At 33.8% G+C, this 16,166-nt stretch overlaps 1 protein-coding gene across 1 annotated transcript; it reads right to left on the reverse strand.

Annotated features, from left to right (window-relative positions):
• Nucleotides 1–2,862: 2,862 nt before the first annotated feature.
• LOC132800409 ((-)-germacrene D synthase-like) lies at nt 2,863–3,791 on the reverse strand. The gene is made up of 2 exons (XM_060813979.1): nt 3,343–3,791; nt 2,863–3,245 (listed from the first exon to the last, which is right to left on the reverse strand). The coding sequence occupies exons 1-2, from the start codon at nt 3,449–3,451 to the stop codon at nt 2,863–2,865; spliced, it is 492 nt and encodes a 163-aa protein (XP_060669962.1). The 5' UTR covers nt 3,452–3,791.
• Nucleotides 3,792–16,166: the final 12,375 nt, after the last annotated feature.

Below are 16,166 nucleotides of genomic sequence, written 5' to 3' on the forward strand. Positions count from 1 at the left end.
GGCTCGGGTTCTTGGGGATTTATGGTGACCTCCCAAAGACCATAAGCCTTCAAGTAGGCTTGCATCTTGATACTCCAAATATTGTAGTTCTCCCCATTGAAGATAGGAGGAGAAGGAGTTGAAAAACTTGAAGAAGCCATGTGAATGTTGCTTTCGAGTATGAAGGAATATGAAAATATATTTGTGCTTTCAAGTATCTCTTCACTCTCAAGGAACGAACCAGCCCAAAAACCTCACAAATCTCACAAAAATGTGCCTTGCTCTGATACCACTTTGTTAGGGTGAGAAGGTTATGACCAATAGCAAGCTAGCTTGAAGTGTTAGCAACAAGCAAGCTTTTGGTGATGCTCTTGGGAATGGTTGTGTGTGAGTTGTGTTTTTAGGTTTTGGTTATGGTGTTTTCTGGTTTTTAGGGTTCCTAAAGTGTTATAATGTAGCCATTTCATTCATTTTACAATATAAGCTTGAAATTACAACTAGTTCACACATGCCAAGCATGTGAGCTTACAAAATGAGTAAAGTATTTGAAATTTAAAAAGTAAAATGGTCAACACCTAACTTTTCATACACAAAAGAGTCAAAAACCAGCTGCAACATGTCTATTCCAAATATAGTAAAAAGTGGCACATGGTTTTGAACTAAGTTCCTATTGTTTAACTAGTTTGGGTAAACAACCAAACTAGCTTCACCTACTTAGTTCCCCTTTGTATCTGCTTATGAAACTTGGTTTGAAGCATCCTTGGTCATCAATAAATATTGTTCCAAGAGCTAGGAAAGTTCTGGAACCGGATCATGGGCCAAACAGCTCCAAAACTGGCCCATACTCTGCATACTGGGCCCATCAGATACAGCAATCTGTTTGGAATAGAAAATGGACTTTCCCATGTCATTTTGACCTGAAATTTAAACCATAGTCTTCTATATATGTCTGTAGACATCCCTCAATATTTAAGCCCAAAACGCCATTTGCAACCTGAGATATAAGATAAATAGTGGAACTATGTTGCTGGAAATTATGAATCCAGCACCATAGGCACTTCAAGCATAACATTCCTACTCTTTTGTGCATAATTTTGCCTATAATTTTGCATACATAACTTAGGCACAAAACATTATCAAAATATACCTTGAATCAATTAAAAGCATACAAAAAATATAAACTCATAAAAGGAAAGGATTTGATACCAAGGTGTGCATGCTAGCCGGTGACATGCACCATCAAGTGGCAAAATTGCCACACTTCAACACGTGTAACATGTGTTTTGGCATAATAGACATTGGCTTTATGTGTTCTTTTGTTGTCAAATTCATCTGTCGTATTGTTTTGATAACAAATCATTCCGTGTTCAGTTTTTAGTTCAGTTGTTTGTATATTTCTTACTATTGCATGGATGATATTACTGCCCAATGGTAATGACCAATGCATCATCGTTAATTGACATTTGTACACCGTCGTAAAAAAATCACCACAATTCCATCCGGCAACTTCAATCATGTGTGTTCCAACCAATAACATGCTAAATGTAGCATTATTAATGATAAATTCTGACACAGTAAGTGATCAAACGGCATTAAAAAATGACAACTTTCAATTTGTTTTGGATTCAAAAATTACCGAAGGTTTCATCGGTAATTACCAAAACACTATGGTAATCACATTTTACCAATTTTTTGGGCCCCACAAGTCCCATAATGTGTGTTTAATGCAAAAACATGCAAAATATGGATTCTAAAATTATCCTAAGGAGAGAAAATCCCAAAATTGCTTAAAAATTTCTCAAATTTTCCAAAAAAATACGATGACTGTATACTTTCGGTAATTCCCGATGAAATCGTCGGTAACCAACACATACCCTCTGGAGAAATTACCGAAGGTTTCGTCGGTAATTACCGGAACCCCTATGGTAATCACATTTTACCAATTTTTTGGGCCCCACAAGTCCCATAATATGTGTTGAATGTGAAAACATGCAAAACATGGATTCTAAAATTATCCTAAGGAAAGAAAATCCCAAACTTGGTTAAAAATTTCTTAAATTAGCCAAAAAAATACAATGATTGTACACTTTCGGTAATTCTCGATGAAACCGTCGGTAACCAACATATACCCTCTGGAAATATTACCAAAGGTTTCGTCTGTAATTACCGAAACCCCTATGGCAATCACATTTTACTAATTTTTTGGGCCCCACAAGTCCCATAATGTGTGTTGAATGCAAAAACATGCAAAATATGAATTCTAAAATTATCCTAAGGAGAGAAAATCACAAAATTGCTTAAATATTTCTGAAATTTTCCAAAAAAATACGATGACTGTACACTTTCGGTAATTCCCGATGAAATCATCGGTAACCAACACATACCCTCTGGAAAAATTACCGAAGGTTTCGTCGGTAATTACCGAAACCCTAATGGTAATCACATTTTACCAATTTTTTGGGCCCCACAAGTCCCATAATGTGTGTTGAATGCAAAAACATGCAAAATATGGATTCTAAAATTATCCTCAAGAGAGAAAATCCCAAAATTGCTTAAAAATTTCTCAAATTTTCCAAAAAAATATGATGACTGTACACTTTCGGTAATTCCCGATGAAACTGTCGGTAACAAACACATACCCTCTAGAAAAATTACCGAAGGTTTCGTCGGTAATTACCGAAAGTGTACAATCATCGTATTTTTTTGGCCAATTTGAGAAATTTTTAAGTAATTTTGTGATTTTCTCTCCTTAGGATAATTTTAGAATCCATATTTTGCATGTTTTTGCATCCAACACACATTATGGGACTTGTGTTATAAATTAGGATGCTCTTTGATTGGAAACAGAATACGACATGCTAAATATATATGATTTAGAAAGTTTCATGCTTGCCTTGTAATGTTGCTCACCTCCTGTTGATGCAACGCTTGTAAAACATTAAAATCTAACGCTGCCAACTTCAACAAAGTTGCATTGTGGAAATCTTCTTTGGGATAGAGAGAAACGTAGTGCCTTGTCTCTAACCTTGGTAAGTTTTTACGAATGGGTCGGTTCAGGGCAAATGTGACCTTTTCCAAGAGGTGTGGGCTTATTCTGCTCACCATTGACTCAAGATGAGTGGTAGTGAAAGCTATGGCTTCATCAAGAATTTCTTCCCCGCGTATACGAAGGTGTGCAGCCTCATACAAACTTAGCAAGCCTGACACATCAATGGCTAAGGATGCCTTAAAGTTTCCTTCTTCGTCCTTAAACTTGTTAAATACATCTGTCACAATGTGAATCAAAAAAGCTAGAGTCATGAATCTGTATGCTCCAAGCAATATATTTGGACATAGACACACTGAGACAGAGAGAATTACTACCACATGATATATAATAACCATGTTGCCTAAGCAAGCGAAACCAAAAAGCAATGGTATAAAGGTCATCGTGCTCTGTATCAACAACGCCATTAGAGTAGCAGTGGTGCATTTTTTATAAGATTTCATCAATCTGATTCTCAAAATGGTAAGAAACTCCTAAACAGTAGTGAATTGAGCTAAATGGACTTCAAAATTGAGCTCAGGAGGTCCAAAAATGGTGGGAAGGAGCATCAATTTGACTGGGTGGTGGCCGAATCGTCGGAAAATCGATCTTGCCGTCGCCGGCGACGGAGGCCCGATTTGAGCGCGTCCGCCGACGATCAGCAGTGTCCTGCAGGCGACTGGTCGGACTTCCCACCAGCTCTCTATCCATATGGCGCGTGTCCGCAGCAGGGCAGCCAAAGGGAAAAAGTTCCAATGAACCAAGAGGGAGAAAGAGAGAGAGGACGTAGGAGAGGAAGATGGAGGAAGAAGAAGAAAAAAAAATAAAAGAGGGCCCGTGGGTATTTTCCCCAGGTGGGGAAAAGAAAAAAGAAATGGAAAAATGAAAAATACATAAATAAATAAATAATATTAAAAAATCAGATAATAATATGATAATGTAATAATACAATATTTAATTAATATGATACGTGGCAGTTTTTCATCGTGACACATTGTTCTTTTTAATAATATATATGGTAACTTCTAAATGGTAACATGGCATAACTTTAAGACTTCTTTAAAATATTTTGCTATCCAATAAAAATTAATATTAGAAAATACAAATGTAATTTTACGGACCTATAATTTTTAAATCGTAATTCTATTTTTGACGTGCTATTAGTCTACAAATTTGGAATGACACGTATTTCACAACAGTTTTTCGATCAATGTAAAATTTTATCCAGAACAAAAAATTAAAATTTACCCTTTATTAATCACTAACGGTCAAGCCTGATCAATCATGTTTAAGGTAAAGAAAATTTCGATTTACTTTGGGACAAAGTGTTACAATTATGATGGATTTTTATTAAGAAAAGGAGATTTTTAAAAAAAAAAATTGAGAGAAGGGATTTCCTCATTAGATTTTAAACCCAGGACTTAGGAAACATCATAAGAAATTTCATGGAAATTATGGAAATTCTATCAATTTTCATATCGAACTTAAATTTTATTTCGATTCCTTTAAAAAATAAAAATATCGAGAAAATATTGGATATTTTAAACCTTGTATATATATATTGATGTGATTCCGCCCGAGGCCGCACAACCGATAACCCGCTGGGGTGCTAACTCGACACGGATGAAGACTAGGCCAATCAAAAGAGCTCAAATTAAGAGATTTAAGGGCAACCTGGGAGTATTTATACAGAGGGTAATCAATCTCAACAGAGCTTGTCCATACTTGAAGATACAAAGCCTATTCGAAGCATCCAAGTGGTGGAAGCATCCAAGTGGTGGAAGCCGATACGGACCCGGGTGACGGTTTTGGTACATTTTTGGAGTCCGGGAAGCATGAAATGGTTCCAATGCTTTATGGGTTCAATACATATGCCTAAGAGGTCATGGAATCAAGTTAAAGCAGCCTCAAATACAATCAAAAAGGGCTTGTACGGACAGCTTCAACAATTTGGCCGAATTTGCTGTATTGCTTGCTGGCTTTACTATATTTTACTGTATTAGCCTTTTCTTATTTTTCCAAGCATGGGCAACGTGTGGGCCTTCATATTCAGTTTATTTGGCATCCTAAAAAGCATCTGGAAGCTGATTTGGAGCTCAATTTGGTCAAAGATTGGTCAAAGTCAACTTAGTCAAAAAGCTATTAATATAGTTTCCTAATTTGATTCTACTTTTTGTTTTAGGAAATTACCATTACTTTTTAGTTTTTATTTATTTATTTTCTGGAAAAATAAGTTTAGGAAAGTTATTATTTTATTATTTTCATGGTAAATTAATTAATTCCTAATTCAAAATAAAGGAATTAATTAATCCAAATTAGATTAGGAAAGGAGTGAGAATTTCGGCCACCATAGAACTCTTTATTGTGTGGCCTGTTTTACCTAGGGTATTTAGGGTTTACTTTGTTTCTTTCAAAGCCTATTTAAAGGCTTATTTTTCAATATGAATACAACTTTGATTTGATTAAAAAAATACTTGTGAGGTTAATTATCTCTTTGTTCTTTGAGAACACCTAAAACACCATTAGAGAATTGGTTGTTTTAGCTTGACTTATCAATAGGTTTTCCATCCCCTATTGTGGCGTCTACATTATACCAAGGTTTCTAACCACAGGTTGGTTAGGGGTTGAGGTCAATTCCATTAGAACTTGAACTTAATTAAGATCCGGGCTAATATAATACGGGTTTAGGAGCAGGTCGTCCTAGGTTCGTATCATATATATAACTTATATTTGTATCTTGCAGTATTTATTTCTATTTTTATTTTATTTTTTATTTTTACTAAGAATGACAACCTTAAAATTGTATTGTATTTTGAATAATATTAATTATTTTTTGATAAACCTATTGTCTAGCTATTTTGAAACTCTATTTTTAAGATTTAAAAGGATTAAAATAAATATAAAAAAATAAATGGAAGGGTGAATCTTGGCCTTTTATTTGTTCACTGCCAAAAGATTTAATGAAAAAGGGAATAATAAATGGAGGAAATTATAGCCATTGATATCCAAGTTGCCATGTGTTATTAGATCTCCAAAAACTTAGGTTAAGCTTGAATTAGGGAAAAACATTTTATGTCACCTATATAAGATGACATGTTGTGATGTTCCACTCACAAGCCGACACCTAATACTTTTTATATAGGGCCTACATGATTTATTGTTGTAATTGTGTGACATTGCAAATGATTATAGATCAAAGATCACATCTCCTTTCTAATTTACCCATAAACTCTCATTTTCTCTTATTTTCTCAATAAACCTATTCCATCAGTCATAAAAAAAATATATATATATATATATATATGGGAAAGGAATTCTTTGTCTTTGTGGATTCAAAAAATTTAGTACACCCTTAGATTGCCTTATATAATTTGAGATTGAATTTAAATCTTTGGTTTTCACACTTTTAGATGTCATTTAAAAAAGTAATGACCTAACAAGAGCAGTTTCTAGTCCCTCCTGGACACACAAAGTGGTCTCATATAGGGAAGCCTTATCAAATATCCTATTAAAAATCAGTGAAACCTCCTTCAATTGGATGTAATCCAATGGTGTTGATAAAATAACATAAATATTTTTTATAGAATTATTACAAAATCATCAATCAAAGATAATATACGAGACATATATATTCGGTTAATTCATCAAAGCAATTTAAAGAGTACAAATGACTAAATGTAAAATATAAAAAATGCTTGATATATGTATACATCAGAATAGGTGAAAAAAATAAAGAATATTTATGATAATTAGAGTTAAGAAAAAAAAAACAATACATTCGTAACGGAATAACATAGGAACAATGAAAATTCATGGACATGATGTACATAAATAGTCAACTGACACCAAAGAGAGCAATTAAAAACACAAAACTATGAGACGTGCTTAGTGAGTGAACAAGTATTATGAAAATAAGTGTTTTTCTTAAAAAAAAAATCATTTCTCTCAAGACTTCACTTTCACATTTTGAAATTCCCTCTGTTTTGACATACAATTTTCACAAAATCTATAACTATCCCAAAAACATACAAATTTAGTATTCCATTGAATAAGGAAATTAAAATCCAATAATATGCATCAAGTCATAAATAATTAATACTTTTACAAATTATAATTTATAAATATTGGTAATAAAAAATATATAATTTTTATAAACATATACTATATATGTTATCTACTAATAATATCCCTTTGTATCATAACTTATCGCAAATAATAAATAGCATCCTCGTATGTCATCAATTACTGAGAAGGGTCAAAATTGTTAATGTGATCCTTGGCATCCCAAAGGCATCGTCAACTGGGACTTCCCATCCAACCTCATGAATCACGTGATCAAATTAGAAATGGTCAAATAAGCATACATAGTCATAATCCAATAAATCCATATCCATAGCACATAATTGTATAATAATCCACAACCTAATATCCAACTCATAACCTAAAACAAATTTATCAAATAATACCCATAATTATTATATTAAAATATTCTCACAATATACAACATAATCATATATATATGTATACTTGTATAGCCATATATCATAATTTATTTATGCCAAACCATTCATTTTAATATATCATAATTGATGTGATTCCGCCCGAGCCCGCTCCACCGAAAACCCGCTGGGGTGCTGACTCGACACGGATGAAGACTAGGCCAATCACAAGAGCTCAAATTAAGAGATTTAAGGGCAACCTGGGAGTATTTATACAGAGGGTAATCAATCTCAACAGAGCTTGTCCATACTTGAAGATACAAAGCCTATTCGAAGCATCCAAGTGGTGGAAGCCGATACGGACCCGGGTGACGGTTTTGGTACATTTTTGGAGTCCGGGAAGCATGAAATGGTTCCAATGCTTTATGGGTTCAATACATATGCCTAAGAGGTCATGGAATCAAGTTAAAGCAGCCTCAAATGCAATCAAAAAGGGCTTGTACGGACAACATCAACAATTTGGCCGAATTTGCTGTATTGCTTGCTGGCTTTACTGTATTTTACTATTTTAGCCTTTTCTTATTTTTCCAAGCATGGGCAACGTGTGGGACTTCATATTCAGCTTATTTGGCATCCTACAAAGCATCTAGAAGCTGATTTGAAGTTCAAAGAGGTCAAAGATTGATCAAAGTCAACTTGATCAAAAAAGCTAGTATTTTAGTTTCCTAATTTTATTCTACTTTTTGTTTTAGGAAACTACCATTATTTTTAGTTTCTATTTATTTATTTTCTGGACAAATAAGATTAGGAAAGTTATTATTTTATTATTTTCATTGTAAATTAATTAATTCCTAATTTAAAATAAAGGAATTAATTAATCCAAATTAGATTAGGAAAAGGAAAGTTTCGGCCAAGGTAGACTTCTTCATTTTGTGGCCGGTTTTTCCTAGGGTTTTTAGGGTTTATTTTGTTTCTTTCAAAGCCTATTTAAAGGCTTATTTTTCATTAATGATAGAACTTTAAACTTTGATTTGATTAAGAAAATACTTGTGAGATTAATTATCTCTTTGTTCTTTGAGAACACCTAAAACACCATTAGAGAATTGGTTGTTTTAGCTTGACTTATCAATAGGTTTTCCATCCCCTATTGTGGCGTCTACATTATACCAAGGTTTCTAACCACAGGTTGGTTAGGGGTTGAGGTCCATTCCATTAGAACTTGAACTTAATTAAAGATCCGGGCTAATATAATACGGGTTTAGGAGCAGGTCGTCCTAGGTTCGTATCAATAATATACTAATCCAAAATAATTCTTTTATGGCATGTAATAAAGCATATGACTTAAATAATTTCAAAAATAATAATATAATTTATATATCATATAAAATCAAACACATAATTTACAAAACCATTTCAAAAAATAAAGTTTACTTATTGAAATGTAGCCCACTCCTGAGCTACAATTGGATCGCCTCCAATTTATGTTCCGATGCCTAAATTATTTTCAAAGTTTCCCAATTAAGCACCATAATTTCGATAAAATAAAACCATGGGTACATACTCAAGGCCAAACTCGTTCTCATAACCTTGTAATCCCAATTTCTGGGCCAAAAACTTAGTTTTCCAAAATTGTTCGAAAACCCTTACTCTAGAAATTGGGGTTTTTCGATTTAAAGTCTAATTAATGAAATTGAAATACCTAATAAATTCTATTAAACTCCAACTACACATTTATAACTCCAATTTGATCCTAGGTTGTTTGATTACAGCTCAATTTTTTCGATTTAACTAAAATTTAGAAAACTACTTAAATGGTGTCTAAAAATTACAAATAATATATCACTGGAAAGTCCATGAACATTGTCGGTGGCAAAAAACTACCAAAAACCCATGCAAAGCTTGTATCTTCTGAAACAGAAGGAATTGAAATGAACAGAAATAGATATGGAGTTAAGAGGCTCAAAATAATTGGGTAGGGTGGCAATAGGTCTGGGTTGGCCAAAAAAATGGCTGGACCAAAGTTTGGTCGAAGCTTTGTCACTGACAATGGCGATTACTGAAGCATCGTCTGTCAGCATGGCCAAAATTATTGCTCATCTATAGATCAGAGGGTGGGCATTTTTGTTGGTTTGTGCATGTTGTTCAAATCAAATGGGAAGGGGGACTTTTTTCAATGAGAAAAAAAACATAGCCACTAGACTTCAATTGGCCACCACCGCTGCGTTAGTGGTTCGATCATTGTGAAATTTTGTGGAGGTACCGAAAATTTTGTGGGCTTTCTTCAGGATGGCATGTGGAGCAATATGGCCCAAAGATGGGTCAATCTAAGCAAACTGTGGTGGTGGGTGATGGTTCAAGGTGGTTTTTGGTGGGGGTTAGGGTTTCTTTCGGATTTTTTTATGTTTTAAGGGGTATTTTGGTAATTTAATTTTTAAAGAAAGTTCCCAGACATGATAAACCTTAGACATCGATTTCTAGGCATTACATAGACTTTGAATCCACTACAGGACAAAATGTATTGGTTTAGGCATTGTAAAAACTATACCACGTGAGAAATTTTACGGAACCATAACTTTTAATCTGTAACTTAGAATCAGCAGTTCAACCAGTTCGTGAACTCGTACCAAGAATTGGGAGTTCAACCAGTCTGCAAACTCGTACTAATGAGCTTTACCCAAATACACAAGAGTCAAAACCGAAATCAATTTGTAAGGAAAAGTCAAACTTGATCTTATTTAACATGTCCAACTTGGTCAAACTTAGTCAACTTTGGTCAAATTGCTCGAAAATTTCAAAGTCTGGGTATATTCTTGTGACGAGTCATTACAACCTACCTTCCTTATGAAAATTTCATTCTCAAAATTTCATACCTTGTTATTGGAAACATGTAAAGATGCTCATCTCGCATGGTTGAATCGTTCATAATCTAACATAACTCAACTTTCTGAGAAACCATAAAATTCCACTAGCAGAAACTGCTTGTCAGCAAGATCTGTATGATGATTAGTGTGGATGAGTGTGACGACCAGTATGAATAGGTGCATGGCACTGCTAGGCTACCTAGCATCCAACCCCATATTGCTTGGGTGTAGATCAAAGAATGATTCAAATGTAATAATAGTTATTCTCATAACGCCTGGGCCTCTGAGCGGTTGGCTTCAGGATTCAAAAAAACATCGAAGTTAAGCGTGTTTAGATATGAGCAATCCTAAGATGAGTGACCTCTTAGGAAGCTCTGAACAAAAAAATCTCATACCAAGTGCGGTGGCTAAATTAAGGATAATATCAGTAGAGAGTGATAGATCCGCGAGTGGAGATGAGGTGTTACAAATGGTATCAGAGCCTGTACCCAACAAGAAGTGTGCTATCAAGGACGTTATACCCCAAAGGGGGTGCATTGTGATGACCAGTATGGCGGGTATGGGGGATTGGTAGGCTACCTGTATCCAATCCCACATCGTCTAGGTGTAAATCAGGGGATGATTTAAATGTAATAATAGTTACTCCCATAATATCGAGGTTTTTTTAGAGCGATTGACTTCAAGGTTTGAAAGAACTCTGAAGTTAAGCATGCTCAAGTAAGAGCAATCGTAGGATGGGTAGCCTCTTTGGAAGCTCTAAATAGAAAACCTCATACCCAGTGCAGTGACTGAATTGGGGACAATATCGGTAGAGAGTGATAGGTATACTAGTGGAGGTAGGGTGTTACAATAGGTGCAAGGCATTGGTAGATTACCTGATATCCAATCCTATATCGTGCAGATGTAGATTAGGTGATGATTCAAATATAATAATAGTCACTCTTATAACACCGAAGCCTTTTCAGAATGGTTGACTTCAGAGTTCGAAAGAACTTCTAAGTTAAGCATGCTAAGGCGAGAGCAATCTTAAGATGGGTAAGCTCCTTGGAAACTCTGAATAAAAAGTCCCATACTGAATGGCTAAATTAAGGATAATATGGATAAAGAATGACAAGTGCGCCAGTGGAAACAGAGTGTTACAAATGGTATCAGAGCCCGTACCTTACCAGAACTATGCTAACAATGATGTTGGACACCAAGAGGTGGATAGTGACAACTAGTGTGGGCGGGTGCAGGGCACTGATAGACTACCTGGTATTCAATCACACATCATATAGGTGTAGATCATAGGATAATTCAAATTTAATGATAATTACTCTCATAACACCGAGGCCTTTTCATAGCGATTAACTTCTGGATTTGAAAGAATTCTGAAGTTAAGTATACTAAGACAAAAGCAATTCTAGAATGGGTGACCTTCTAGAAAGCTTTGAATAAAAAATCTTATATCGAGTGCAGTAGCTAAATTGAAAACAATATCAGTAGAGAATGATAGGTCTGCTAGTGAAGGCAGGGTGTTATATCTCACTCAACCTATCCAAGCTCATTCTTGGAGAACATTAATGTCACAATGCAAACCACTATGCACTCATGTTCCAACCATAGATGATAACACCCTAGTCTTCACAAAACAAAAGTTAAACCCTCCCATACCATAATGACAATATAGAGCATACTTTAATATCTCTATAATTAGTCCAAAAGAAAGAACCAACTTACTCTAATATCTTCACAAATAGTCCAAAAGCAAGAACCAACCTATAATGATCAACAACAATCCATAAAAAAACACAATGGTAATAAGAGATCTCTTTTAACTCCCAAAACATAATAGCATAAGAATCTATCTTCTAGTTGTCAATTCCAAAGCCATCTCAAAACAATAATATCACTTTTACAAAAATCAAATTTCATACCAGTTATAACTAACTTTGCTAATCCATCCGTCACCTAAAAGAAAATTTATGACTTAAGTTAAATTCCTTAAACCAAAATATTAGTGATCTAAAAGTAAAATTGAGATCATTCCTTTTGCTTTTTTCCTCGACCTCTTAACTCGTGCCTTTCTTATTCGTAATTTTCATTATTTCTCTGATCCTTCAATCATCAAGTAATATAGTCTTACGAATTATATTACTAAAGTCACCAAACAAAATTCTCACGCTTACTCTAATAAAAGACCTCGAATCTTTCATATAACCTAATATAATCCTTAAAATTTTCAACCCATAAGTAGTAAAAGAAACTAACCACTACTAAAATAAAATATAAACAATAACAAACATCTAAAAGATCAAGTCGAAGCTCTTTCAGGAGATCTAAACTATCAATCTTGAAAAACCACACTTTATTTTGATTTCAGGTAAACTCTAAGAATTCATTCTTCAAACAACAAAGATATTTAAATCTTAATTCTAACATCACAACTTAATACCAAGATACTAAATGCTAAACTAATATCACAACCTAATACTAAAAGACTAAATGCTAGATCCTTCGATATTGACAGGTATCAATTTTGTCTCTTATAGTCTTTATGTATCCTCCAAATCAATAAGACCCTTAAAGATAAAAAGCTACCAAAGGGTATCAACTACAAGAACTAAGTTCACATTACATCCTTACAAAATTAGCTTCTCGTGTAAAAGCAGGAATTAAACCTAAGTGTATTGTCCTCACCCTGTAAAAACAACCATTTTTAAGCATCTATCTGGGTGTCATGTTCGATCATAAAAAACACTCTGCCTCTACCTATTTGTTGTATTTCTTGATCTTTGCTTCTAGTTGTAGCTGCTAAATGTTTGTCCTATGCTGCCTAATACTAGTAGAGCCTCTTGCAATTTGGCTTGCTCCCTACCCATTTGTTGTATTTCTTGATCTTTGTTTCTAGTTGCAATGGTCGAATGTTTATCCTATGTAGTTCAATACTAGTTGACTTGCTCGTACCCTATCTCTTAGTATCAATAATCTGCTACTAGCTTAAAGAACTCTAATATCGTTATGCCTCAAGCAAAGACAATCTCATCTGAAATGGCCAACAATCCACAATGGAAATAATCCTTTTGTCCCAAATTGATGTCTGTCATAAAAACTACAAAAAACACGTAGGTCATATCTAGACTGTACTTGAGATTTCATATCCATGGAAACAAGAAAACTACGGATGTTAAGCTTATATCTATGCTCCTAAGGTCTCTAAGCAGATGCTTCATTTATGTGATTGTTTCATAATATTTTCTTCAATTACAAGGCCTAAGGATAGCACACATGGTCTTTCTTATAGTAGATCACCATTGGTTGCTCCTCGTATATCAACAATATTATGTAACTAGATGAGTTTTGCTTCTAATATCATGAATGATTCAATTTATGAAGCATAGTCCATGAAAACGTATTTGAACCTGAAACAAGATTTCTAGTAAAATTATTTATTGTGGTGGCACTTAAAAGATCACCAGCCTCTCATCTATAAAGTCATAAACTAAATGAAGATCTTCAAGTGTCTAAGATAAAGGCTGGGTATCGAATAAACTTAATACGAAGTAAATATCATTTAGAAAAAATGTGTGCATAATTTGTGGAGAAAAAGTTATGTGCCCTTCATAAGGTAACACATCAGGTTGAATTTTTCACCAGAGCATAACTTTCTTGTAAAGAGATCTATTGAAGCATATTTGGTAACTACTATTTTATTTTCAAAATAATACAAAAGCCTTGAATCAAAAGAATTGGATCTATTTCCATCTTTGATCGTTAACAGTGATTATACATCTATAACCATATTTAGAGCAGCATGAGAGTCTTACCGTGTCATGGAAAAACTCTGCCTTGATCTGATGGTTGTTCATTTTGACCACTACTACGGCCTTTAAGTGTCAATTGTACTATACTGCCAGAAGAAATACCATCTACATGTCTTGCCTGTGTACTTTGTCTCTCAGTATAACTGGCTTGTTGATGAGAAAAACTAGATCCATAAGCTTTAATATTATTTTGTACCAAAAAAGGACACTCCCACTTGAAATGACCAAGCTATCCATAATGGTAGCATCCATTGCCAATATGATAAATCACAAAGTGAGATCCACCATAAAAGCTACATAGAACAAGATAATTTTGTCTAAGTCATCAATCTCGATGATCATTATGCTATTAAAAATTATGGGAATCACTGGTGCAATCTACTAATAGTAGACCAGTACCGTGAGTGAAGGTAACTTTACAAACTCCATAACCCTAAGACAATAGTACCTTGCCTAAAACTGAAACTATCAAACAATCCAGAACCATAACAACCCCTTTTTAAATAATCTTTGACTTGAAATGCCCCAAGAAGTACCATTAACAAGTCAACATCAAGCACTACTCAAAACACCATGCCTTTTAGTCTCAAAAACTGCACTTTTGATAGTCTAAACAACTTTTCAGGTCCACTCTATGTACAGACTAATTGATACTCCATCTAACTCATGCTAAATTCTAAATCCAACATGTCCACAACTAAGAGGCATCTTTGAATCAATACAAAGGAAAAGAGAACTAAGGCATCACATCCAAACAAATAAATACAACTATGATTAATTTACATGTTTGGAAAGAAAAATTGAACATTAAAAAATAAAAAGATGTTGCAACTCAAATTCACATGTTTGGAAAGAAAAATTGAACATCGAAAAATAATAAGATGTTGCAACTCAAATACTACAACTTAGCAAATCGTTTATCAATATATAAGGAAATGTCAAGAAAGATAAGACAATATCGAAAGGAAATGGCCATGCAATTAAAGTGTCACATTGCCATTAACTCAACATCAAAAACAAGAATACTGTCAAGATGATAAAATAATTATCAGAAGGAAAAAATGCACACATAGGTATAAGTCTACAGGATTAAAAAACCTAATGCTCTAATACCAAGTTAATAGCATCGCTCCCTAATCCTTCTCGAATACCCGAGTGGGTCTTGTCTAAGGAAGCACTACCAAATATCCTATCGAAAATCCAATAAAACCTCACAAAATCATCAATTAAAGATAGTATAAGAGTCATATATATTAGGTTAATCCACTAGAGCAATATAAAAAGTGCAAATGAATAAATGCAAAATATAAAAAATGCTCAATATAATATATAAATCAGAATCAATAAAAGAAAAAATATTTAACATCATTAAAGTTAAGGAAAAGAACAATACATCTACAGCGGAATAACATAAGAATAATGAAAATGCCTGAATGTGATGTATATAACTGATCAACCGAGGTTAAAGAGAACAATTTAAAATACAAAACTATGAGACGAACTCAATGATTGAATAAGTAAAGTATTATGAAAATAAGTGTTATTCTTAAAAAAAAATCATTTCTCTCAACACTTTATTTTCACTCTTTAAAAGTTCCTCTAGTTTAACAAACACCTTCCACAAAACCCATAATTGTCCCAAATATATAGCAATTTCATAAACCATTGAATAAGGAAATTAAAATTTGCTAATATCCATCACCTTATAAATAATTAATACTTTCAAAAATCATAATTTATAAATATCAGTAATCAAAAATATGTAAAGCATATAAGCATATACTGTATTCTTAGTCTACCAACAATATCCCTATGTATCATAACTTGTCATATTACCATAACTAGCATCCTAGTGTGTCATCAACTACTGAGGGATGGGAAAACTGTCAATGGACTCTCAGTGTTCTAGAGGCTTCATAGATTAGGATCTCCTATCCAACCTTATAAATCACATGTTCAAGTAGGAGATGGTTAAATAAGGGCACATAGTCATAATCCAACAAATCTATATCCATGTCATAGAATGGTATACAATAATTCATAACTAAGAATCCAACTC

The sequence above is a fragment of the Ziziphus jujuba genome, chromosome 1, assembly GCF_031755915.1.
Source record: "Ziziphus jujuba cultivar Dongzao chromosome 1, ASM3175591v1".
Taxonomy (NCBI): domain Eukaryota; kingdom Viridiplantae; phylum Streptophyta; class Magnoliopsida; order Rosales; family Rhamnaceae; genus Ziziphus; species Ziziphus jujuba.